General features: G+C 42.5%; 1 protein-coding gene across 6 annotated transcripts in view; it reads left to right on the forward strand.

Moving 5' to 3' along the window:
• The window catches only part of LOC111149427 (autophagy and beclin 1 regulator 1), a 176,429-nt gene that overhangs the window by 127,157 nt on the left and 22,017 nt on the right, over window positions 1-27,255 (forward strand). For all 6 annotated transcript variants that reach the window (XM_022506469.1, XM_022506472.1, XM_022506470.1 and 3 more), the window contains 3 exons: window positions 7,529-7,639; window positions 18,768-18,956; window positions 19,803-19,957. In XM_022506469.1, coding sequence (XP_022362177.1) covers window positions 7,529-7,639; window positions 18,768-18,956; window positions 19,803-19,957 — 455 coding nt within the window. The remainder of the gene's footprint in view (window positions 1-7,528; window positions 7,640-18,767; window positions 18,957-19,802; window positions 19,958-27,255) is intronic.

Genomic DNA, 27,255 nt, shown 5'->3' on the forward strand with positions numbered 1-27,255 from the left:
TCAGTGTGATCAATATTTTGCATTTTAGCTGTTCTAGTAAGTGTGTAGTAGTTTCTCATTGTTACTTTATTTTGCAGTTCCCTAATGAGAAATGATGTTGAACATCTTTTCATATGCTTTTTTACTATCTGTGTATCTTCTTTGGTAAGGAGTCGGTTCTGATTTTTTGCCAGTATTCAAGTCACATTTTGTTATTGTTGAGTTTTAAGTGTTCTTTGTATATTTTAGACACCAGTCCTTTATTAGATATATTTTTTAAAAGATTTTATTTATTTATTTGACAGAGAGAGACACACACACACAGCAAGAGAGGGAATACAGCAGGGGGAATGGGAGAGGGAGAAGCAGGCTTCCCGCTGAGCAGGGAGCCTGATGTGGGGCTCGATCCCAGGACCCTGGGATCATGATCTGAGCTGAAAGCAGATGCTCAATGACTAAGCCACCCAGGTGCCCCTAGATAAATGTTTTGTAAAGGTTTTTCTACCAGTCTGTGGCTCGGCTTTTCATTCTCTTTTCATAGTTTCTTTCACCAAGCAGAAGCTTTTAATTTTAATGAAGTTAACTTTGTCCATTTTTTCTTTCATAGATTGTGCTTTTGGTAGAAAAGTCTTTTTTTTTTTTCTGTTTTTCTTTTTTTCTTTTTTTTTTAAGATTTTATTGATTTATTTGACAGAGACATAGAGGGAGAAACAGGCTGTCCGCTGAGCAGGGAGGATCCCAGAACTCTGGGATCAATGACCTGAGCCAAAGGTAGCCACTTAAATGACTGAGCCACCCAGGTGCCCAAGAAAAGTCTTTACCAAACCCAAGATCACCTAGATTTTCTCTTATATTATCTTCTAAGAATGTTACAGTTTTGTGTTTTACATCCAGGTCTGTGATCCAATTTGAGCTCATTGTTGTGAAAAGTACAAGGTTTGTTCTAGATTCATATTTTTGCATGTGGACATGCAGTTGTTTCAGCACCATTTGTTGAAAAGACTGTCTTCCTCTATTAATTGCTGATGCGCCTTTGTCAAAGATCAGTTGACTGTATTTGTTTGGGTTTGTTTCTGGGCTTTTTGTTCACTCCATTGATCTGTTTGCCTGTTCTTTTGCCAGTGCCACACCATCTTCATTACTGTAGCTTTGAAGTAAGTCTTGAAGTCGGGTAGTGTCAGTCCTCCAACTTTGTTCTTTCCTTGCACACTGTGTTGGCTGTTCTGAATCTTTTCCGTTTCTAGATAAATTTTAGAATTTGTCAGTATTCATAAAGTAATGTTCAGGGATTTTGATTGGGATTGCATTTAATCTAAAGATCCAGTTGGGAAGAATTGACATCTTAACAGTAAATATTGGAAATCTTTTGTGATTGCTTTCATTGAAGTTTTATAGTTTTCATTGTATAGCTCATATACGTATTTTATTAGATTTATACCTAAATATTTTTCTTTCTCTCTCTCTCTCTCTCCCAGAACTCTGGGATCAATGACCTGAGCTTTGGTCTAATGTAAATGACATTTTATTTTTAACTTTTAATTCCAGTTCCGGTTATTCATTTGTTCATTGCTGGTATATAGGAAAGCTATTGACTTCTTGTATCCTGCAGTCTTGATATAATTGCCAAATAGTTCCAAGAATAACTTTTACTGTTCTTTGGGATATTCTACATAGACAATCATGTCATCTGCGAACAAAGACGGTTTTATTTCTTCCTCTCAAAGTTTTGTTTCTTCCTCTTACTTACTTTTCTTTTTTATTGCATTAGGTAGGATTTACAGTAAATAAGGAGTAGTGAGAGGAAACATCCTTGCTTGTTATCAGTCTTAGGGGAAAAATATATAGTTTCTAATCATTAAGTATGACATTAACTGTAGGGTTTTTATAGATATTTTCTGTCCAGTTGAGATAGTTCTCTTCTCTTCCTAGTTTCCTGATAGTGTTTATCATCAGTAGATATTGGATTTTGTCACATGCTTTTTTTGCATCTATTGGTATGATTACGTGATTTTTCTTCTTTGTCTCACTGAGGTACTGGATTATATTTATTGATTTTCAAATGTTGAACCAGCCCTGTATACCTAGGCTAAATCCCACTTGGTCATAGGATATAATTTTTAAAAGATATTACTGGGTTAGACTTGGTAATATTTTGTTGAGGATTTTTGCTTCTGAGACAATTAGTTTATAATTTTCCTTTCTTCACTGTCTTGGTCTTGGTCTTGCTATTGGGACAATACTGGCCTTATAAAGTAAGTTAGAAAGTAGTCCCACTTGTGTTTTCTGTAAGAAATTGTAGACATTTGATGTAATTTCTTCCTTAGATGTTTGATAGAATTTACTAGCAAACCCACTTGGGCCTGGTGCTTTATATTTGGGGAAGTTTGCTTTTGTTTTTGTTTTTTAAGTATTTATTTATTTTTGTGGGGGAGGAGTCAGAGGGAGAGAGGGAGAGGAAAAGAGAATTTCAAGCAGACTGCCTACTGAGTACAGAGCCTGATGCAGGACCCTGAGATCATGACATGGGCCGAAATCAAGAGTCAGATGCTTCACCAACTGAGCCACCTAGGCACCCCCTGTTCTGGGAGGTTGTTAATGGTTAATTCAACTTAATAGATATAGGCTTATTCAGGTTATCTGTTACTTCCTGTGTAAGTTTGGGAGACTGTATCTTTCAAGGAATTGGTCCATTTCTTCTAGGTTATCAGATTGTTCGTAGTAGTCTTTTATTATCCTTTTAGTGTCCACACATCAGTAGTGATGGCCCCTCTTTTGTTTCTTATATTGATAACTTGTGTCTTTTCTCTTTTTTCTTCAGTTAGCTTGGCTAGAGGTTTATCAATTATATTGATCCTTCTAAAGAACTGGCTTTGGTTTTATTACTTTTTTTCTATTGATTTCCTGTTTTCAGTTTCATTGATTTCTTCTCTAATTTTTTATTTTTACTTCTTACATTGAATTTGATTTGCTCTTCTTTTTCTTATTTCCTAAGGTGGAAGCTTAAATTATTGATTTTAGATCTTTCTTCTTTTTCTAATAGATACATTCAGTGCAGTACATTTCCTTCTAAACACTGCTTTTATTGCATCCAACAAATTTTAGTAAGTTGTATTTTCCATCTTCATTTAGTTCAAAATATTTTAAATTTTTTCTTGAGATGTCTTCTTTGAGCCATGTGTTACTTAAAGTGTGTTCTCCAAGTATTTGGGGATTTTCCAGTTATTTTTTCTTGCTACTAATTTCTAGGCTAATTCCCTGTTGTCTGACAGCATACTTTGTATGATTTCTATTCTTTTAAATGTGTTATAGTGGTTTTTGTGGCCCAGAATGTTATGGGTCTTGCCCTCGGCTGTTTTTCAAGGAGAAAATTACTAAAGAGTCCAGGGCCTTGACATTTGACCTTAATTCTAAAATTAAATGCATCTGTCTCTTGGCCCTGGCACATAATTTGTACCAGTCTCTTATAAAAGGAACTTTCTCTATGACTTGTTGATTACAGAGCTATACCTGTAGAAGAAAAGCATACAGAGATTGAAATAAATGATTAGGGGCACCTGGGTGGCCCAGTGGGTTGAGCCTCTGCCTTTGGCTCAGGTCATGATCTCGGGGACCTGGGATTGAGCCCCGCATCGGGTTCTCTGCTCGGCGAGGAGCCTACTTCCCCCTTTCTGTCTGCCTCTCTGCCTACTTGTGATCTCTCTCTCTGTTAAATTAAAAAAAAAAAAAATCTTTGAAATAAATGATTAATTTTAACAGTAGTCATTTATTAGACACTTACGATTTGCCATCACTTTACGTTTACTGTTTTGGTAAGTTCTCCCAATGACCCTATAAATTGTAGGTATTACTGTTTTTTTAAAGGTTTTATTTGAGAGAGAGAGAGCAAGCAGAGGGAGAGAGAGACTCTCAAGCAGATTCCATACTGAGTACAGAGCCCAACATTTGGGTCAGTTTCACCACCCTGAGATCATGACCTGATCTGAAATAAAGAGTTGGACGCTCAACTGTCTGAGCCACCCAGATGCCCCTGTAGTTGTTAGTATTATACCCTTTTTACAGATGAGAAAACTGAGGTTCAGAGATATTAACACAGTCACACTATAGTAGGTACTAGGAAGAAGTATCAAAATGAGGTCCATCTGATCCTGAAGACTGTATTCTCAGACACCATACCAAAAACAAACTACAAGCCATACCCCAGTTCAAGCTAGCCTCTAATCCATGACAGAAAAGGGAAACTAAATTTGCTAAGGGAATATTTGTATAATGGTATGCCTTTGATTAGTTTCTTTCCAAAATCAGTAACACTAAGAGTTTGCATGCTGTTAGCAGTGGCTGTTAGCATTCTAGTAGTGGTACTTCCTCAGAGCGCCTATCTTAGAGTTACAATGTAGGCTATATTTATTTAGCTTGGAGTTTTCTAACTAGGGATGATTTTGGTCCCCGGGGAACATTTGGCAATGTTCGGAGATAATTTTGGTTGTCACAATTGGGTGAGGGGGTAGGGTGCCGTTGGCATCTAGTGGCCAGAGGGCAGGAATTTTGCTAAACGTCCTCCAAAAGCCCAAGACCAGCTCCACACTCTAAACAAAGAATTTTCCGGCCCCAAATATCAGTAGTGGAGGTTGAGAAACCGTGAGTCTAGCTTGTTCCATCCTGTTATTACTGAGAAAACCTTGAGGTCTCAGAAATCTCTCAGCTGTCCCTTAGGATTTGGCTTCGAGGCTAAGTGCCTCCTATGTAAATACTTCGTAGCTTAGTCCATTAACTCATTCTGGCACATTTCCTATACCTTCAGCTTAGTGGCCAGAGGCCTACTCAATGGTTGGGGCTTTTTAATAGGGTGGTACTTTTTCTTCCTGATGTTTCCGAGAGACAGGCTCACCTGGCTTGCAGCCCTTACAGAAGAAAACCTGGTGACAGTACGCTAATCTGTTGCTGGCATTTTTTGCTTCCTAATCTGTGTTTACACGACACTGAAAATTGACTCCCTGGTGCCAGGCACCATTTCTCCTCAGCGCTCTGGCACCGTTGGCGGAGAACACCTCCCCAGTCCCTTTCACACAGTGCTACCCATCCATGTTTATGACATTGCACAGCTGTTCTCCAGAAGACATTTCTGGAGGCATGGATGGTACAGGAGCTTCTGGAGCTGGGCTTGGAGTCGTAATCATGTTCCCCATCGCAGATCCACAGCACTCTTAAAGCAGCTGTTATTTTCCTTAACTGTTTGCCTGATGGTAGCTCCCACCCTCCCCTCCAGATTTTAAGATCCTAGAATACGGAGTTTGTTTCTTCAGTTTATTTCCTACTCTTTTAGCAGCTAACGTTTCATTCATCATCTACTGAGAAATCAGCTTATCTTCTATTACTTTGTGTTTTATGCTTTTCTGTTAAAAGTTGGAGGACGTGATAAGGAACTACAGTGGTGCGAGAAGGACTGGTGGTCAGAGGGAGATGTCAACTGTCTAGATAAACAAGACAGGGGGACAGTTCATAAGCTCAATGATATTGAGCCTGGACCAGGGTGAAACTGAGTAATTCTTTCTAGGGAAGTGGTCGACCTTAGAACTAAAAAATGATTTTCATTATTAAGGGGGCCTAAAAAATCAAAAGTCCTCCCCCCCCCGCCACCAAAAAAATCAAAAAGTCCTCTGTTAAGAAAGTCCTAAATGAAGCTTACCCTCCTCATGACCCAGAAGAAGTTCAGCAAAGTTCCCAAGTCAGGTGTAATTATTATAGAATATTCCATAAAGATTAAACTTATTAAGGACATATATTTATTTACCTCATTTGAGTGATATGCACAGGTCCTCAGTAGGAGTTTGAGGTCGCTGGGCTGTCTTTCTCAGGCCTTCAGGGAGATCATGACCATTTGGGTCTCTGTCTTTGAATCTGTAAGATTTTAAAGAATAAATTGTGGTGGGGGTATTGGTTTATCTAAAACAGTATTCCTCAACCTTCACTTAAGTATTACCCTCCTAAGGAGATTTAATAGACAGTATTTACCTAATCACCCCCCCATGGAATTTTAATATTACAGATAGGCTGTGTATCTATCATGTACTACTATAGTATATTTGAGGCGAGCTAGTGATTGCACTAAGATTTCCCCATGAACAGTTTTTGCCCCCATGGGGGCAATATTACCCATATTGAGAATATATAATGTAGCAGTATTATTATCATCTTGGAAATAAACTGTTTTTACCTTTCTTTACAAACAGAAACTGGGACGAGGACACTACAATAATAAACTGATGGTGAAGAGAGTCTTCTCATGTAGTAGCTTGCTGCAACTAGAGAAAAGAGAGAAGAGTACTTTTCTGGCTTATATGGAGAACATTTTCTCCCTGAACAACCTCTTGACCATTTGAGGAGAGAATAGGGAAAGATCTGGAATGGCAGAACAATAAAGGCAGCTCACCAAAAGGGGGATGGGGGGACAGATGACAGGACCCTTTTGCAGTGATATGCCAAGGAGGAAGGTAATGATACTGAAGAATCTAGGTATAAAATTGTCCATTGTTCCAAGGCTACTAAGTTCTAACAAGTTCAGTTTCTTAAAGTAGGAGGTGATTTGCAGCAGAGAATACCATTTAGGTTGCCTAGCATGCAAGTCTTCTATTCTCCCAAGAGGGTTTGGCTCTGTCTGATCAAAAGGGTGGTTGTGTATGAAATGCACCTCGGAAGGAGGAGGAGGAAATGACATGTTCATGTAAATGAAATACAACTGCAAATTAAAGTGTCACCCTGTTAAAAAAAATCCATTTTTTATTTAATTGGTTACCAAGGAAAAAAATGTCATACAGAAGTGTATATCTCAGGGAAAGTTAAACTGTGAGATGTTTCAACTGAATCCAGATTCAAGGAAGTTCTCATGGGGCGGGGCGGGGAGGGGTTTGTAAAATACTGCCTTAATAAAAATATTCAGATACTGAAAAGCCAGACTCATAAATTTCTGCTGTGTTACATACCAGGGGTCCAGAAGAAATTAACGAATATGAATTCGTTTGTTCTTCACCATCTCTAACGATCCAATCAGCTATATACTGGCTGCCTCTTCCCTGGAGGAAGCCTCCTTTTGAGATGTTTTATTAGGAAGAAGGTCATGTACAAAGGAGGAGATGCTTTCTCCCAAAGACCACTGCTTATTACAAAGACATCCGGGAATGAAATCCTTCTCTGTGTGGCTTTCCTGTGTTAATGTTGTGCTCCCATTTTTCACCCACCCCCCAACACCGTGCATTTTTATGAAAACTCCTCTGTCTCTAAATTGAGAGTCTACCAGACAGGACATAATACGGTACCTGCCACATTTTTGGCACTGAGGAAATGTTAAATAATCATGGGAGGGGCTGATGAATGAAATTATGTTTCCAGTAGAATTGTTCTTGAGATATGTCTGGTTTCTCTTTGAGATGGGGACTTGGCAGATGGTTCTTCCTCTTCCCCCTCTCCTGCTGATCCCAGTACATACTGTTTTATGTTTGCAGGGGAAACGTGGATAAAGACTATACTGTGCTTTCTTCTTCTTCTCCCCTACCAGGGGCAGTGATTGGTGATGGACAGTCTGCTGTGGCCAGTAACATTGCCAATACTACGTACCGGCTCCAGTGGTGGGACTTCACTAAGTTCGACCTTCCTGAAATCAGTAATGGTAAGCCAAGGTAGAGCTGGTACTGGGGGAAGGGGTATTTCTTACTGGTGAGCCCAAACTCAGAAACCCATGGAGCTCTGGAGTTTCTGTTATCTTGCTGGGCAGCTGATTCCCCAGTTCCATTCCTGCAGCTCTCCATCAGTAATTCAGCAGACATGTTTTGAGCACCCACACTGAGCAGCGACCCATGGTAGCTTTGGTGCTAGGAGCAATGCCAAGATGGACACAAAGATGAAGGTGTCTCTTTTCTGGGGAGTTCACCAACAGTAGCTCATCATCCTAAGCCTCAGTGTTTAAGTGGAACTGAGAAGCAGAGAAAGAGAAGAGTATAGGAACTGAGAGCAAGCCCTTGTGTCCCTTGAGGAAAGACTGTGGTGATGTAAACTCATTTATTAATCCAGAGCTGAATGGAACAAAGTGAATGACATGGTTGGTATGTGATTTACAAATGTGTCTGTCTGATCGTCCATTTCCCAGCTTCCAAGGACGTCTGCAATCCCATATCCCAGTTTTGCTCATTACAGCATTTCATTTCATTTTGTTTTGTTTTAGGTTTTAAAGATTTTGTTTATTTATCTTAGAGAAAGAGAGAGAGACAGCACGAGCAAGAGGGGCAGAGGGAGAGAGATTCTCAAACAGACTCCTGGCTAAGCATGGGGCCTGATGCAGGGCTCGATCCCAGGACCCTGAGATCACGACCTGAACTGAAACCAAGAGTTGGACACTTAACCACTTGTGCCACTCAGGTGCCATCCATCACAGCATTTTAGACAACTTATTTCACTTTCTATCTACTGAAGGACTCGCACATTCCTAAGAAGTGGCAGCTTAGCCTCTGCTTGAATAAAATGATAGGTCACACTATCTGATAAGATGGCCTGATCCATCACTGATAAGCTCCTGTTCTTGTTCCCAGGCTGTTATTTCTTCCCGGTGGCCCTGGTTTTACCTCTAAATCTCGACGGAATAGATCTAATGACCCCTCTTCTGGTGGTCCTCCAGCTGTTCGAAGATAAATTGCCATGTCTCTTTGAATCTTTCCTCTCAGGCCAGACTTCTTTCCTGAGATTCCTTTTACTGAAATACAAGAAACCTTGGACTGGTTTCCAAGTCCTTGATGGTTCTGTTCACTTTCCCTTTTGACTTTGGGGGCCAGAACAGAGTAGAAAACTCCAGCTGGGAGCTGTCCAGTGCATACGTAGCACCGCAGCGGTTTGGACAGTGTTAATTCAGCCTGAGGTTTCAGCAGCTCTTCCTGAAGCCACTTTTCAGTGTGCAGGCACTTCAGATTCTTGGATAATTATTAAGAAATTGAGGCTCTACCCTTCTGTTTATGCAGTTTGAATCGTTTAAGAAACCAAAACGGGTTTATATTTGCTTCTATTAAATTTTATCTTCGTAGTATCAGTTGCATTTCCTAGCTCCTCCCTCTCAATGTTTCTTTGAACTTTGGATTCAATCCTTTTCTCTTAGTCTTTACATCACCTACTAATTTGACAGATACACTTTCTCTGTCTTCCTTTGGATTACTAGCAAAAATGGTCAGTCAGCGAGGACATTGTACTGGGCCTTGTGTGATACTGCTGTGGACTTCCTCTTTGTTGACTTTGGTTCCTGAATTAGTACCCTGGGCATGGTGTTCAGAACTGTAGCCCACATTTTTTTTTAATCTTGTCTGCAAGGTACTGTAAGAATTTGTCAGATGCCTTAAATTAATCCAGATAGTCTCTGTCTGTGGCATTTCCCGATATACCTGTCTTGGTATCCTTATCAGACCATGAAAATGAGGTTAATTTTTCATGTCCTGATCTTAGTGAAACCACAGTAGCAATCATTTCTTTCTTTCTAAGTGCTTATAAGCCACATGTTCAATATCTTTTCTTTAACTCTGCTGGAAATCAACTGCAGTCTACTTTTTCCTTTATTGAATACCAAGTTTGCTTGTTCATCTCCAGATTTCTGGCCCAGATCTTCTTTGCCACAATTTATTTCTAGTTATTTTGTTTGTATTGTTTACCTTTTTAAAATTATAATCTGAAATATATTCACTATTCAAAAAAGTTAGACTGTAAAGTAATAGTGAAAAGTTTCCCAGCTCTTCTCCCAGCTACAGCCCATTTCTCCCCAGAGGCAACTACAATTAGCAGTTTCTTGTGTATCTTTTCAAGGATATTGTATGTATGTATATATAGGCAAATGCAAATGTCTTTTTTTTTTTTTTTTTCATTTTCCGTGTTATATACTCTTTCTGCACTTTGCTTTCTGTACTTTATAATATATCTTGGTGATCTTTACATACCAGTATATAGTTTACTCTTTTTTTTTTTTTTTAAAGATTTTATTTATTTATTTGACAGACAGAGATCACAAGTAGGCAGAGAGGCAGGCAGAGAGAGAGAGGAGGAAGCAGGCTCCCTGCCAAGCAGAGAGCCCGATACGGGGCTCGATCCCAGGACCCTGAGATCATGACCTGAGCCGAAGGCAGAGGCTTAACCCACTGAGCCACCCAGGTGCCCCTACTCTTTCTTTTTTAATGACTGCTTAGTATTCCGTTGTCCAAGTAGAATCTCTGGGTTCCATTTTTTACTCAGTCATTTTTCAACCATTCTTCCTCTGAGGAAATTTTAAAATAGTTTTCAGTCTTTCCTATACAAAACATGTTGCAGTTTGTCATTTCACACCTGGGCCAGATTATCTACAGGATAAATCCCTATAGGATAAAGCCCTAGAAATGGAATTGTGGTTACGAAGAGCACATACGTCTGTGATTTGGGTAGATGCTGCTAAGTCACCCTCGGTAGGGGTTATGCCAATTTATACTCTTGCCTGCAGTTTATGAGGATGCCTGTTCCCCCTAAACTCTGGCTTGCAGAATGTGTTACCATATGTTTTGGATATTTGCAAATCTGATAGGTTGAAAAATAGTATGCAGGTATTTAAAATTTGTATTTCTCATAATGCAAAGCAGATCGTGTGCCTCTTCACACACTTAGCTCGTGTATTATGTTGCCCTTTCTTGACCTGTCCATGTGCTTTACCTATTTTGTATTGTGTTGCTGATCTTTTCCTTATCAGTTCAACAGGAACTCCTTCTAAATCAGAAAATCAACTTACACTGGGAGTTTCCTGGTTGTCATTTGTCTTTTGACTTTACTGAAGGTTATTTTTGTCATAGAACTTATTTTAAGTAGTCAGAATTATCCAGCTTCCCATTTATGGTTCCCAGATTTTGTGTCATCATTAGGAAGATCAGTTAGTACTTTTATATTTTAGTTTTTTTCTTGCCCTTAAGTCTGCAATTCACTAGAAGTTTAACCTTGTCCCAAACAAGCAGAGTATGATCCATCCTTTATCCCATATGGCTACTCATTTGTCCCAGCCAGTTCACAGAGTAATTCACTTGTTCCCAGTGATTTAGGATGTCCCCCCTTTTTTAAAAATTAATTTATTTATTTGACACATAGAGATCACAAGGAGGTGGAGAGAGGCAGGCAGAGAGTGGGGGGAAGCAGGCTCCCTGCCAAGCAGAGAGCCCAACACGGGGCTTGATCCCAGGACCCTGGAACCACGATCCAAGCCGAAGGCAGAGGCCTCAACCCACTGAGCCACCCAGGTGCCCCGTGGGATGTCCCTTTGATCCTATTTTTACTTTCCTGTGTATATTTAGATGTATTTCTAGATTATCCATTCTGTCCTAGTGATCTGTTTAATTATTCATGTGAGAGTACCACAGGGGTTTAAGTTTTCAGGCATTGTGTTTTAGAATCTGGTAGGAAACTATCTCTTCTTATTATTTTTTTAATCCAGATTTTCCTGTTTGCTCAAGCAGTTTTGTTTTCCTGTATGGACTTTAAAACTACTTTACTTCTTCCCTTCACCCCCCACTAAAAAATTCCCTTTAATATAATTATTGCAGTCACATTAAATTTATAAGTTAACTTAAGGAGATTCAATATCTTTATGGTTAGATTTAAGAACATGGTATGGTTTTCCATTTCCACAAGTTTCTCTTGTGTTCTTAGGAATGTTTTAAAGTTTTCTTAAGGGACGCCTGGGTGGCTCATTTAGTTAGTTAAATGTCTGCCTGTGGCTTAGGTCATGATCCCAGGGTCCTGGGATCGAGCCCCGCATCGGGCTCTCTGCTCAGCGGGGAGCCTGCTTACCCCTCTCTCTGTCTGCCTGCCTCTCTGCCTACTTGTGATCTCTGTCCTTCAACTAAATAAATAAAATCTTGAACTAAAAAGTTTTCTTCATATAGATCCTTTATAGTTCTTTTTTTCAAAGATTTATTTATTTATTTATTTGAGAGATAGAGTATGCATGCACGCAAGCAAGAGGAAGGGCAGAAGGAGAGGGAGAGAATCCCAAGCAGATTCCCTGCTGAACGTGGAGCCTGACTCGTTGCTTGATCCCACCACCCCGAGATCATGACCTGAACTGAAATCAAGATGTGGATGCTTAACTTACTGAGCCACCCAGGTGCCCCTCGATCCTATACAGTCCTTAAGTTTACTGTTACAAGCTTGTTTTTAAAATCCTACTGCTATCTTACTGAATTGTTCACTAATCGTAGTTGTTACTCAGGTAAATCTCCTGCATGTTCTAGGTTTGTTATCCATAAGTAATGGTAATTTTACCTTCTCCATTCAAAGTTTTACATTTGTGTATTTGTTTCTCTTGTGTGTTTGCTTTGGCTACCATCAAAAAAATGTTAAATAATAGCAGACATCCTCATATTGCTCTGGATTTTAGTAGGAAACTTCTTTTTCCCAGTACTTTTTTTTTTTTTAAGTTTTATTTATTTAAGTAATCTCTATACCCAATGTGGAGCTTGAACTCATAACCCTGAGATCAGGAGTCACATGCTTCTCTGACTAAGCTAGCCAGATGCCCCTAGCTTTTCCCCAGTAAGCATATTGCCAGCTTTTAGGTTGAACTAGAACTAGTTTATCATTTTAAGGAAGTCATCTCTTCCTATTTTATTAAGAGTTTTTATCAAGAATGGATATTGAATTTAGTCATGACTTCAGTATTTATGAAGACGATCATATTTTTCCCCCTCTCCTTTGACCTAATAGTATAATCATTATGTTAATAGATGCTGTCATATTGAACCCATCCTTATATTTCTTGAGTAACCCCCACCTGGTTCATGGAGTAGTCTTTAATGTAAATTGCCTTCCCTGTAGCTTAGTAAACAGACTTTTTTCACTGATATTTGTCAGTGAGGTGGCTCTATCCAGACTTTTCTTTTTTATGAAATCTATGGATTTGGGTATCAATGTTACTATGCTTGTGTTATAAATATAATTTGGAAGGTTTTCTTTTTTTCTTTGGAACAGTTTAAATAGAATTGGAATTACTTATACTTTTTATACTTTAAAGGTCTGGGCCTGATGCATGCATGCTTACTTTTACATGCGTAGAGGGAAGTACTTCTTTGATAACTCTCTCTGTCAACTGTCCTATGATGGTTAAACACGTAGTTTTTTTTTTTTTTTTCAGATTTTATTTATTTGACAGAGATCACAAGTAGACGGAGAGGCAGGCAGAGAGGGAGAGGAGGAAGCAGGCTCCCCTCTGAGCAGAGAGCCTAATGTGGGGCTTGATCCCAGGACCCTGGGATCAGGACCTGAGCCTAAGGCAGAGGCTTTAACCCACCAAGCCACCCAGGTGCCCCAACACATGAGCTCTTAAGCTTACACTATCTGGGTTCACATCCCTGGTCAACCGCCTTCTAGCAGTATGACCTTGGTTAGTTACTTAATCTCTTTCCACTTTGTTTTCCCTTTCTATAAAATGAGAATTGTAATAGTGCAAACCTCAGAGGATTGTTATGAGAATTAAGTTAGTAAATAATACTAGGCATTCTGAACAGGGTCTGACATAAAGTAAATGGTCGGTGAGTGCTAGCTATTTTCATCATGTCTCTTTCTAGAAAATGGCATGATCCTTTGAGAGTATGGCCATGGCACTATAAATTCCCCCCAGCCCCTGTCTTTACTGCTCTGAGATATGTAGTCTTCCTCCCTGGAGAGTGATGTTCATGTGAACGAGGTGTCGTTCTCACCCTGTTGCCTTATTCGTGATGGGCTTCCCATCCTTCTCAAGCATGTCATTTCTACCCAGTTGCAGATCATTTGCCTTGATAGAAAAGCAAAATATTCAGAATACAAGCATTGAATATGCTGCTAGCATAGCTTTGATGGTCTTTCTGGTTGTCCTTAACATGTTTTGTATAGGCCTTAACTTGTTCCAGCTACAGCTTCCTATAATCCTCCTTCTGTGTTTCTTCTTACATCTTTTGATCCTGACTCTTGTAAAACCGGGGTTGATCAGAGTGCATCATGTGCAACCAGATGGATTAGTTTGGATCATGCATGGTTCAAATTCCATATATGCCCAGTTTAGGGCATATATGTCCAATGATAGCCAATGTTCCTTTCAGTGGTATTACCCTCTAGAATGCCAGTCATTTTATCTGAGTTTCCTGTCATTAGCTCTTAACTTGTTTGCTGGTTGGTCTGAATAAAGTCTGGTTACAGTCGGCAGCATCACTCTTGACAGACGCAGCTGGGAGGAAGGTAAGTAGGCATCTCTTCTGCTGTAGGATGCGTTTCTGAACACCACGCATCTCTCTGTGAAGGGTAGCCTTAGGCTTTGGCACAGCTCGTGCCTGAGAGCCACTGGTCTTGAGTTTTACTCATGTGTTCAACAGCAGTTATGTTGCTGGTCATCTGACTTACCTGAATGGTATTTGACTTCTCTCTGGAGTTAGGTTAAAGATTTTTGCCACATGTTTCTCTTAGTTGGGATGCAGCATTAATGAATTACTCTCTGTAAAGTTTAGAAGTTTATGAAGACCTCATAGAGTAGATAATCTCAAGACCACTTCATGAAAAAGTAGTTCATTGAGTTCACTCTGGCTTTTAAGAGTGAACTCTTATTGGTAAAGAGTTTTGGTCAATTGGGTGCCCTGCCAGCTCCAACCTTCAGAAATCCGGCAGCTGAGTGGTGGAAGACAGATACCATACCACAGATGTAGTCATCCGTCCTTTGGGAAGGGCTGCTTCTGTCATCTGGAGTACTGTGTAGGAGGTCTTATTCTGCACCTTGAGGGCCTCAGAGGTAGTCGAAAGGAAGTTTTCCTGCTGATTCAAATCCCTTCGTGTTTTCCAAATCAGTATCTGATGCATTTGCAAAAGTGCTGTAGCTGCTGATCGCTTGCTCGGCTTCATCTGGCCGGCCGGCAACAGGCTACAGATCAGTCTTCCTGCAAGGTGTTTGTTTATAATTCATGGAGCTGATAGGAAGGCAGAGCCATCTGCTCCTCCAGGCATCACTATTTCTGACCCCTCCCATTCCCTGCTAGGGCATTTTTCACTTGGAAATCATTTATAATTAGGAGGAGATTACATTGCAGAGTCTGGAACATGGCTTCCTGCTGTCTTCTACATCACTTTTTCTCCCCCTGGAGCTGCCCCCTGAAGCTCTTAAGCAGCTTTGATTTGAAAAATCCTTTCTTTCCTAACCTTTTTTTCCATTCTGAGCTGCCCCATCACCCTTCCCCACATGTGTTTTTGCCTTTAAGTGCAGGGCAGGTTGCTACAACTGCAGCTCAGGGCTCGAGGACTGTTTGATAAGGCAGCACTTGTCAAGTGTGGTGGTCCCACACCAGCAGCACAAGAGACACCTGGGAACTCCTTAGAAATGGAAGTTCTCAGGCCTCACCCCAACATTCTGGTTTGTTTTTTAATTTTTCTTTTTTAAATTTCTTTTCATTGTTCCAGAATTCATTGTTTATGCACCACACCCAGTGCTCCATGCAATTGGTGCCCTCCACAATACCCACCACCAGGCTCACCCAACCTCCCACCCAACATTTTGTGTTTTAGTAAGCCCTCCAGGTGATTCTGGTGCACGCTAACACTTGAGAAGCAGTGTTGTAAGGCCAGGCAGGGAGCAGAACAAAGATTTCTGGTTGTGTGTGGGCTGCCAGTGTGTTGGGCTTTATTTCACTTCACCTTTTTCTCTACCCGCTTAACGTTGAGTCCAAAAGACTCAGTTGTTGCAGTTGTTGAGTCCAAAAAGAGTGAGTTGTCCTTGTCATCATTGCATTACTTTCCTAGTAACAGGTAACAGGTCTAAGAAATCTCGTCCTGTGTAAATTAACTCATCAAAATTCAGCCTTATGAGGAGAAGTAGCACAATGGATTGGAGCAGTGACCACCCACCATTGTTACTGAACATTTCCATTTCCATGTGGGAAATTAATAGACAACGAGCGGCAAATGTAAGCTGCTAATTGGAACTTTGACATAAAGATGAAATTGTAAACACACCACCCAGTGCTCCAGAAAGGAAGCTACCAGATCACTATGTGCCTGCCACATCCCCTTCATTAGGGCAGGAGTGAAACCCTAGATCACTAGCTTCACGGTTTCTGCAATTAAGCCTGCTGCTGGAGAAGCTCTGCTTGAATTTTCAGCATTCTCTCTGCATTTGTCATCTGCATGTCTGTCTGTCTGCTCACTGCAGTGACCGGGAGCGCTTTAGCAACTGGATGGGGTTGGTGGGAAGGGGATGAAATTTGGGAGGTGACCACTGATTTGGAATCATCATAATGTAGTAAACACAAACACAGTGGCTTAGATTAGAGGCTGACAAAATGCTTTTTGTCTATATGCCCAGTTTTTCAGGGGCTTAGAGCCAAGCGTTCCAGAAAAAGGAAAACCTTACTTGTACTCTCCTTCCCACCCTGGCCCCACTTAGGAATTAATCTGACAGTAAGCAGTTAAATGCCTTTTTTATATTGGTGGTGAGTTTTGAGGGTTACCATAGGCTTCTGTACGTTTGACAGAGTTGCGTGTTAACACACGTGAGTGAGAGCTATATAACAGCGAGACAGAAAAGCATACTTTGATAAAATACCCACCATGCATTTTCTGAGACATTAAATGTGGAATAAATGGTAATTGTGCAAAACTGTCTTAAAGTTTGGTGGTTATAGTCTCAATTGTCAGTTTCTTTTTATCTTTCTGAAGGTTGTGCCAGCCTCAAGGTTAGAAAGTCAAGATGGACTCATTCCTGATGCTTCCCCGTTCCTTCCCCCACCCCTCTTTTTATATATCCCCAACTGGAATCATGTGTCAATCCAGGGAAGGAGGAAGAGACTGTCATCTTTTTGGCACAGGCTTGGGACCCTGAGTAAGGAGCAGACGGTCTCAGTGCTAACTAGATAAATCTAGCCACACAGGGTAGAGCAGATGGTGGGTTGGAAGTTGAGCAGTACAGAGTCCTAATGGTGATAGCAGTGAATATTTGGATGTCATTATTTTATTAGTTAGCAAACAGAGACATCCTTGTGGTCCCTTCTCCGGTTTTGTGTGTAATGGTGCTGTAGGTGTCAGCCCCCAAGAGTTGGCACAATAGCCTAATCAATGTGTTCTGATGTCTTTTTTGATCTATTTTGTCATCTCTGTGGCTTCATTAGCAACACAGGGAAAGGAGGATGAATATAGAGCATTAGAAATCTCTCTGAGTCCCTGAGCGCCTAAGCCTCAGGGCCTCTGAAAAGCAATTCTTTGTTTCGTTGTCCTTCAAGTAATTTCCTGGGGAAACTTGCCCTTGATCTTCCAGGGCAAGCCTTTGGGCTTCCTGGAATAGATCACCTGGAATCTGGTAAGAGCAGCTGAGCTTGGCTTCTCCTTTCTTTTCTTTTCTTTCCTTCCTTCCTCCCTCCCTCCCCCTCCCTCCTCGCTCCTTTTTTTTTTTTTTTTTTTTTACCATAATGTGTTTGACAGTGGACATCCAGATAATAATCTCCAAATAAGAGAAGGACCAAAAAGTTTCTTTGCACGTGCATTTGAAGTAGATCTAAGTGAGACAAAGCCCAGAGAGCTTGGTCCCTTTGGATGTGTTACGCTGTTCTGCTTGTGCCAGTGGTTTGGGCTCTCTGTTCCCGGGCTCATATCAAGGGTAAGCCACGTCCTCCTGGCAGGGAATTACACAGTGGGCTTCGGAGATTCGAATGAAAACCAAAACAAAGCATGCAGGCACAGAGCCAGTGCTGGCCAGCATCTCATTAGTTCTGTCCTGTGGAGCAGGATCTCCCCATCCCCACCAACACATTCTTACCCCACCCCGATCCTACTCCGTTGAGCCAAGAGCCTGCTGCCTGGCGGATCCTGGGCTTGGTTCTTTTTTTTTTTTTTTTTTTTTTTTTTTTAAGATTTTAATTTATTTGACAGTGAGAGAGGGAACACAAGCAGGGAGAGTGGGAGAGGCAGAAGCAGGCTTCCCGCCGAGCGGGGAGCCCAGTGCGGGGCTCAATCCCAGGACCCTGGGGTCATGACCTGAGCCGAAGGCAGACCCTTAACAACTGAGCCACCCAGGCGCCCCAGGATCCTGGGCTTAATTCTTGGTAGCCGCCAAGTACAGACCGGGGCTGCCCCTGGATGCTTGCATATGGTACGGGTAAGGCCTAGAGAGCATAGTGAGAAATGAAGAGTTCCAGCCATCCAGCCGCTGCTGGGCTGTGTTTCTCTCTGGCCTCTCTTGTGGCATTAGGGATTCGTATTAGCAAGGAGCTGTCCAGAAGACTGAAGTCTCTAACTGTTCCATTTCTTTGAAATGAGAAAATCAGACACAAACTCATGAAATGACTTCCTTCTCCAAGGTTGCATAGCAGCTGTGTGGCAGGACTCTCACTCCAAGGAAGCTTTACCTGAATCACGTTTCTCTTGGAATCAGTGGTTTTGCGTTTTCAGTCATCTTAAGTTTTGATCTTTTGGACAATAGCAGCTGTTGAGTGGCTCTCCGGGAACAATTTTTAATAACTTTTTCCTTATCTCACATGAGGTTTCCTGAGTGTGAGCTAAGACTCAGCAGGTGGTTGTGATTGTGCTGAATATCTGTTGTTTCCTCTTAAGGTGGTAAAAGACATGTCTCTTTCCTGTCTCTTGTGTTCCTTGGTCTATGACGTTTTAGTTGGATTGACAAGGCGGCCTTTAGCATTTTTAGAGAGGGTTCAGGCCCTTAGAGAAGCCCCAGAATCTCTTGGCCCAGAATTTTTCACACCATCAACTCCAAACTTTCTTACCCTCTTTTCTTTCTTTGTCTGACGCAGCTTCCGTGAATGTGCTGGTGCAGAACTGCAAGATCTACAATGATGCGAGCTGTGACATTTCTGCAGACGGCCAGCTCCTGGCGGCTTTCATCCCTAGCAGCCAGAGGGGCTTTCCTGACGAAGGCATCCTGGCAGTGTACTCCTTGGCCCCCCATAACCTGGGTGAAATGCTCTACACCAAGCGATTTGGTAAGGGATAGGAAGCCCAACCTAGTGACAGAGGGACGCTGGTGCCTTGGCATGGGCATTCCTAGGTGAGGCACAGCTTAGGTAGGAGTGATGGTCATATCCTACCCCTGCTTTCCTGGGGCACAGGCCAGAGGAAGATTGCTTTGCAGGAGTCCTGGCTGGTAGTATTACAGACGACTCTCAGAGTAAGAGTCCTTCCTGCCGTGATAGTGTCACCAGCGTGCTCCTGTTGGGCCGGCCACGGATAAAGGAGGAGCCTTGGTCACGGCTTGGGGAACTGCGAGGCAGTTTGGTATTGTGTATTGAAAGTGCCTAAAATGTATGTTCTCTTTGATCCAGCAATCCCACTTCAAAGGAAATAATCAGAAAACGATAGCAAGATTTATATACAGGGATGTTCACAGCAGTGTTACATATCACAGAGAAAAACGTCAAAGAGCGAAGAATGGCCTAAATAAATGGTGGTGCACTGACAGGGCAGGATACCGTTTGGCCTTTAAAATGCTTTTATAGAAGAATATTTTAATGGTGGAAAAATGGTCATTGTGTATGAAGTGGAAATAGTAGATTTCAAAGTGGTATTTATAGTATGGTGCCAATTTCTTAAGATATGGTGCTATGATGGCAATGGTTAGTATTTGTCGCGTATCTTCTGTCATACATTATACTCAGTACTTGACATGCCTTGTCATTGTCTTCTGCGCTCCTGTGCGAGAGCCCCTGGGTAACCAAAGATGCAAATTGGAAGTAAAGAAAAAAAAAAAAAAGAAAAAGACTGAGAGGAACATTATTTCCTTGTGATGGCAAGAACTCTGGAAAATGTCTCTCTGTTCCATTGGCTCTCAGGTCCCAATGCCATTTCAGTGAGCCTGTCCCCAATGGGCCGATACGTAATGGTGGGCTTGGCCTCTAGGAGGATCCTGCTGCATCCCTCCACAGAGCACATGGTGGCCCAGGTCTTCAGGCTGCAACAAGCCCATGGCGGCGAGACGTCCATGAGGGTGAGTGCCGGGGCTCAGGCCGCCACTGTAGGGCAGCTCTCCAGACTCGCCAGGGTAGTAAAGGACAGTGGTGTGACTTTCCAGTCCGGGCTAGAGGTAGCATGTTTGTAAGGAGTACGAAAGAGTGCAGTCCAGCCCATCTGTGACCAGCAGGCTTCACTTTTAGAAGCTTTGGACGGTTAAAAGGCAGGAGCTTCCTCACACCCTAGATCTGAGCTGAGGTCCCCATAGGCCTGAGAGTATCTCTGGATGAAGCCCAGACTGAATACTTCCTTACCGCAGTGTGAGACTTTTAGTCTGGAGACACATGAAGGACCCAAAGAAATACTTACGCTTATTAAAAAAACGTTTTTTTTTTTCAGGAAGCAAGCTATAAAAAGTGATACATGGTATACCATGAAATGTTCTTTTCTGTGAGTTATAATCGTGTTGGAAGATGAGGCCTTTGGGTAGCTGCTAAGCTCTTAACCGTTTCATCCATTTCATTAGCAGAGGAAGGTCCTATTGGGACACTCTCTTGTCTCGGTGGACCTCTCTTGTATTGCCATAATAGCCTTCTGGGTATGGTGGGGTTAGTGGCCTTCCGGACTCAACCATACTGGTTTCTGAGTTCCCATAGGGGCTCATTTGCTTTTGCCAAGGGGAATTGAGCATTTGAATGGTTCTCTAATTAGATGGTATTTAAGCTCTGTCTCAAGCTAAGAACTTGTGAATTCCCTTAGCACTTTGTATTGTGCCATTTATAGTTTTATGCACTTGTTTATGTGTTGTTTTGTGTTTTCTTTTGCTGAGTGATGTGTATGTTTAATCTGCCCAATTAGGTGCAGTGTAAGCTCCTTAGGGGTGTATCCCCCAGGGCCCTTCATTTAGTGCGATGCGTATAGATGCTTGATGCTTGCAATGGAAGCATTCTTTTAACGAAAAAGAGATAGGATCTGTTACATAAAAAGTGACAGAAAGTGGGCAGCCTAGTGTGGTGGTCGCCAGCCTTTTCCTCCCATCTCCTACAGGGACCCTCTCCCTGACTGTGCTGAGTCACTTTCCAAGCACCCTGAATTTCAGAAGGCCTTTCTCACTGGTGCCTGGCCTGCCCTCCTCTCTGTCTCAGACCTGACTTCAGCAGCTCTTTTCCTTCTGTGGGACCTTTCTAGGTCACTCCCTCCTTGTGCCACCACCCTACCTGGTTCCCTGAGCTCATGTTAACACACGTAATACCAGACTGCACTGACTTGTTTCCGTATCCCTGTCCTCTCTTGGACTGTGAGCTCCTTGAGAGTGAAGACCATGTCTGTGCCATGTTTATGAAGTCCAAGTACCTAGGAAGTAAGCTGGCATTTAGGAAAAGCTGAGCGAATGGAAGAGAATCTCAAGAAAAGTGTCCTCCTTAGCATTTCTAGGTGATAACAAGCAGCCAGTGGTAGGTGACAGCATGTTCCACCAAGCCCCTGAAAGGGTAGAAACAGGCAGTCTGTGCTCTTGACATCATACTGACAGGAAAGTCCCACTTCTTGAATCCCAGATGACTTTGGAAGGATCTGGTGTTAGGTGCTTGGGAGAGGACGTCATGGGGAGTTCACGGGCCTGTTTTCTTACCTAGATATTTGAGGATGGGCATTGAGGTTTAGTTTACATATTCTTATTTTGCTTCTCTTCAGGAGATTTGGATGGTAAAAGTACCTGGTGTCTGCCTTTCACTACCTAGAATCCTGGTCCTAACAGCTGTTCTTCTAAACCCTTCCTGCCTAATTGTGGAATAATTGTTTATAATCATTAAGAGACAGGATCTGATTTCGGCAGCACTAATGGACATCTTGAGCCTCTTCCGGAAGCCAGGGCTCCTGCCCAACTCCTGGGTTCAGCCTGCCAGTCCTCCATCCTACAAGGTTCCTCCTTCCTATAAGTAGCTAGAAACATCTGGCTGAGGGCAAACAGCTGCAGGGCGGAAGCTAAGATATTGGCACATATGGGGCTGGCAGCTCAGGGCGTGCCGTTGGAGGAGTCTGCTGAGGAGATGTGGTAATCCATTGCTGTCCTGCTAAGGGGCTCAGGGCAGCTAGCCAGCTGCTGCATGCCTCGTGACAAGAGCTATTTCTCGGGCCTCCTAGTGAGGCTTTTTTGATTCTCAGTAGGCACCATCTGCCACTTGGGGAGCTGAAGTAACTAGAAAGCTCCCATTTGGGAAGTGTTCCTCTCACCCGGGAGACAGGATCCGGGCTTCTGAGCAAGGTTTTGCTTACCCTGTGTCCACCGAGTCTGACTTTAAACCCCTGCGCTACAGAAAGGTTTCTGGTTTTCCAGGTCTTGGTTGCCCCTTACATCCGGAGGCACCAAAGCATTCAGCAAATGTCCCTGAATTCAGTCACTGGTGGAAGGGAAGAGACACCAGCTTTTTTTGGATAGCTGTGCTGTACCACTGTTTAAGGCAAGAAGTGCCTTTTTGTCTGAGAACAGGGAGCGAGGGTTTAATGGGACAGTAGAGCATCTCCCTCTTTGCACAGGTAAGTATAGGTGGGCGTCTCCATCTGTCGTGTCAAGCTCTGTCTTCCGGAGGAATGCTTTAGTGGGTGATGGGCCGGTCCTTAAGCTTCTCTGCCCAGAATTCCCCTTCATTTTAGTCTTACGTCTTGGAATTCACTATGGTAATATTCAGAGAGGTGAGCTTGTTGGGTCAACAGTCAGTCCCAGGAGAATGTCCTCCAGAGCATTGACTTACCTTATTTTAATTCCCGCTAAGTGACATCTCTCCCCGAGAGATGATCTCTTACCCAGTCCCATACGAAAACTCTTCTGAAAATGAATTGCTGACTGCTGGTTCGCCTCGGTGCATTTGTTCTAAGCGGTTTTTCAGACCTCTAGATTAGTGCTTCTCAGACTGTGCTCTTGGGACAACCTGCGTCAGAATACATGGGGTCCTTGTCAGAAATAGCACTTGAGGCCTGAAGAGCCACCTAAGAATGGGGCGGGAGGGGCACAGGTGTTTGTATTTGTCAAACAGGCTTTACAGGTGATTCTGATACGCTCTCGAGTTTGAGAACTGCTGTTCTTAATGACTGCTTTCTCCATTTGAGGTCTCTGCCCTCAGCCTTCTCGGCAAGGAAGAGGCACAGTCTCAGGTTTGCTTGGGGTTTTATGCGTGGTGCTCTGATCCTTGGCTAATCTTGTGGGCACAGTGGCCTTTGGGCCCCATTTCCCACCAGACTCTTACTTGGCTTGTTGGCGGACTGTGCTTCACCTCCCATCTCTCCTCAGCTGTTGCTGGCCTCTGGGGCTCTCCCTTCTTTAACCATATGCTGGATTCTGTTCTTCCTCCTTATTGAACCATTTTAATTTTATCCTTGTTTCTAGGATTCAGGGTCCTTTTGATACTTCCCTTCTCTGCTTCTGAGGCTAGGCGCAGTCTTCCTGATTTTAGAATGATTGGCAAGTCTGGAAAAATAAGACTGAGAACGTATTTTCTCTCTCCCTCCCCTCTGTCCCTTCCAGCCTCCTCCAGGCTGGGGATGCCACTCTGCCTCGGGATCTTATTTTCTGTCTGACTCCCTTGCTCTGGAGCCAGGGAGGGCTTTTGGTTCGTTTCTGTTTGGTTTTTTAAGTTAGGCATTTGGAGATTGCTGAGCTGAAGTTTTGCTGAATTCTCAAAACACTAAGCTGCCTGTGTGCCCTCTCTGCTTTCATTTTCTAATTGGAAGAAGGCATAATATTGTAACAGAAAACTGCAATTAATTTTCCAAAATAGTGGCAACTTGCACATTATAATAAATTTGGTTGTAACCAAGTGGAAGCATAATAACAAAAATATAATATTACTAATGACACCAGAAATAGTCCTATAGCAGACTGTTCTTCCACTTTTGTGTAAGTAAATTTTACCTAGAGCAAAAGTCAGCAGCTGGTGGAGTGGTTCTGGGGCATTTTGAGCTGGAAAGAAAGAATAAGGATTAGTGCTTTCAACACAGAAATTAAAGTGCTGTCTACTCTATTTCCCAGATGCGTAGACCATCCCCGCCCCCAACAGGTAGGGGATGTGGGCACATACGTTGTTAAGTAAGAACTGAGGCGGACCCTCACTGCATAGTCCCTGCAGGCCTGGAGGCAGTGGTTGCTTGACTCTCACTAGTGCTGGTTTGCTTTTCTCTCTGGTTATTTTATTGGCAGAAGTGATGGATGAGGACACCGTCATTTGACTTGGATGGGAGAAGCCCTAGGACAGAAAGCAATTTAGCTCTCCTTTCTCTGTGGAACAGCATAGTGCTCTTTAAGGCAAAGCCTCAAATACTTAAGGGTCAATTTTATTGAAAGCTTTTTCTTTGTGGCTGTGTGGTGAAACTGTATTCAAGTGTGGAGCTACTGTTACCTAGACAGATTATTGGTTTGGAGCGGGTGTTGGAAAGAGAGCCAGCTGCTCTCTCCCTCCCTCCCTCCCTTCTCTCCCCTTTCTCTTCCCCTTCTCTCTCTCATCTTCTTCTCTTCTCGCTCTCTCGCTTTCTCTTCATTCCCCTCCTCTCCTACTTCTTCACCTTGAGAGTCCTACTCTTCAGTGGCGGACTGTCCCCATTGTACACCTTCTTCTTCTGGAACCCTGGCTCTAAAGATATGCATCCCCTCATTCTCAAGCGATCCTGGGCAGCAGGGAAGGAAAGGAGATTTGATACCATTTTCTCTACAGACCGGCTGTAGTTCTCAGTGTGTACTCCCCTGGGACCACATCAGCATCATCAGAGATGATTTGGATCCTCATCCTCATGTGAGACCTGCTGAATCAGAGGATCCTGGAGCGGGGCCCAGCCGTCCTTGTTTTACCAGGCCCTCCTGATGACTGCACACTCAGTCAAGATGGAGAGCCAGTCATTGACTGCACAGGGATTCTAGTGAGACCTCACCTGTCAGTGTAATCTTTGTCCTTTTCCTTTTTGCTCTCACCCCCTCTCTGGAACCTCATCTGATCTACTTCTGTGGCTCCTCTTTAACCAGATCTTTTAGGCACTTCCAGGAAGTTGAGATCTTGAGGATACCTCCAGCCCAAAGCATTCTGGATCATGCTAGCATCCTAGTAATAGTGCTTTTAAGAACTAATGCCCTGCGGCCTTTTTCCGTTTCTGATTAAAATTCTTAACCTGTTCACGGTTGACTTGAGCTCTTAACTGCGAGCCCGTGCCTGCTTGCCTGCATGCTATAGAATGTAGAGACGCCTCAGCTTGAAAAATGAGAGGCAGTATGTTTATCTTTCGCTCCAGGCCCTTCCCCATCTGAAGGAGTACTTCTGGAGTTCCCCTTTCTAACATTCCACCTACTGTTATCCTTTGATGGGATACATCACTGTGATGCCCATTAATGGATAACTTAGAGTCATCCTGATTATAAAGAAACATCGGTTGTATTTCTATCTTTTTATAGCCATTTTCTGTCATGTATACAGCCATCTTCACAGAGCCCAGTGATGACTGATTATTATTATAAGTTCATTAAAATGAACCACAGAAAAGACTTGGAATCCAGAATGTTCAAATTAGTCACCACTAAATTGTAGCTTAGATCCTGGAGCAGGATGGGTGTCCAGCGCTGTTAGCACTGACCAGCACTTATGTAACTAACATGTACAGGCTCTTTGGGCCTGTCCTAGCTCCATTCTGCAGTATATAATCTTCACTGTAGCCTCCTTGCCCTGAACTTAGCATGTGACATAATCCGCTCATCTATACTTCCCTAGATTCTGAAAGTTTGATTTTCTAAAGCGACCTAGAACTCTAGTTCAATCTGGAGTATTCTCCAGAAATCTAAGAGAATGAGATTTTCTTAATCTTGTCTGGCCTTCTGAGTGGCAAAAACCAAAAATAAAGATATTTTATTTTTGTATCCTGGAAGGGTACTATTTCTTCAAGGGGAGATTGGGATAAAAGAGAGACAGCTTTGTTGTCAGAAATGATTTACTCCTTCCCAAGATTTTGTCCTCATTAATTTTCTTAAAGCTGCCTGTCAGTTGATTAAAAGCTGCTTCCGCTGCAATTATCTTAAAGTTGACTTCTGAGATGTGGTACAAAGCATCTATCCTCAGAAAGTTCCTTTCTTCAGCACATTGTGGGAAAGAGGGGAGGGAGTAGGGGAGAATTCAGGGGTGTCTCGGATGCAGTTTGTCAGAGAAGGGAGGGAGCAAGATAAAACATTAAAAATAACAGGAGAGCTACAATTAGTTTAGGTGAATTTTTCCATGACAGATCCTCTCAGGTAACTCTAATGATTTCTTTTCCTCCATTGCCTCTTAAGAGAGCGCAGTCTATTCTGTGTGTCATTCTTTACGCTCAACAAAATTTTACTGAGTTCCTACTATGGGCCAGGTATTTTGTGAGGTTGGGGAACACCATGCATAAAATGGACCTGAACCCTGCTCTCTTGCCACACAACTGGCTTCTCTTTTTTTCTTTTCTTTTTTTTAAGATTTTATTTAGAGAGAGAGAAAGAGAATGCACAAGCAGAGGGTGAGGCAGAGGGAGAAGGAGAAGCAGACTTCCCATGAAGCAGGGAGCCCCGACAGGGGGTTCGATCCCAAGATCCTGAGATCATGACCTGAGCGGAAGGCAGACGCTTAACCGACTGAGCCACCCCGGGGCTCCCACAACTGGCTTCTCGACTAGTCTTTGCACTGCTGTATTCCCAACCTTCACTGCACGGGGCACACAGGAGACACTTAGTGTTTGTTCCAGGAATATGTGTCCCTTTGATATCTTGTGTGCTGTGTATTCCCCACACATGCATGAACACACACGCCTGCTCACCAGCACCATCAGTGTGTCTAGCACATGTTGTGCTGATGGTGATTGAATGAAAGTATCAGGGAGATAATCCTTACAAAAATACGGAGTGTCCTTCTCATTTCACCATGTGCCCAATATTGGTTTCTTAGGGTGCTAGTCCTAGCACTAAGACACGGTGAGAGATTCACGGGAGGTAGTTTCAAAAGCAAAAGGCAAAGCATTTTGTTTTTTCAAAATTGGTAGAGGAGAACCAATTCTTGCATTTGTAGAAGGTGAAAGCATTTTAATGTATTTTTAAGTATAAGATACAAAGCATTTTAATGTTTAACCATCCTTAACACTCCTCTTCCAAAAATATATATCAACTGAAACATATTGAATGTGTTGGTATATATTGAAAACTCTCTTGTCCAAGGTAGATATCTAGAACAACTACTCATTTGGCCTTTTCCTTTGAAATTTGTGAAGCCAAGGGTAGTTCAAGAACTTGTGCTATGTATGGACATGTGGGAACAGGAGAAAGTAATTATTTTAATGTAGGGGGGTTCT

The sequence above is a fragment of the Enhydra lutris genome, unplaced genomic scaffold, assembly GCF_002288905.1.
Source record: "Enhydra lutris kenyoni isolate GAN:26980312 unplaced genomic scaffold, ASM228890v2 scaffoldscaffold22, whole genome shotgun sequence".
In the NCBI taxonomy this organism is placed as follows: domain Eukaryota; kingdom Metazoa; phylum Chordata; class Mammalia; order Carnivora; family Mustelidae; genus Enhydra; species Enhydra lutris.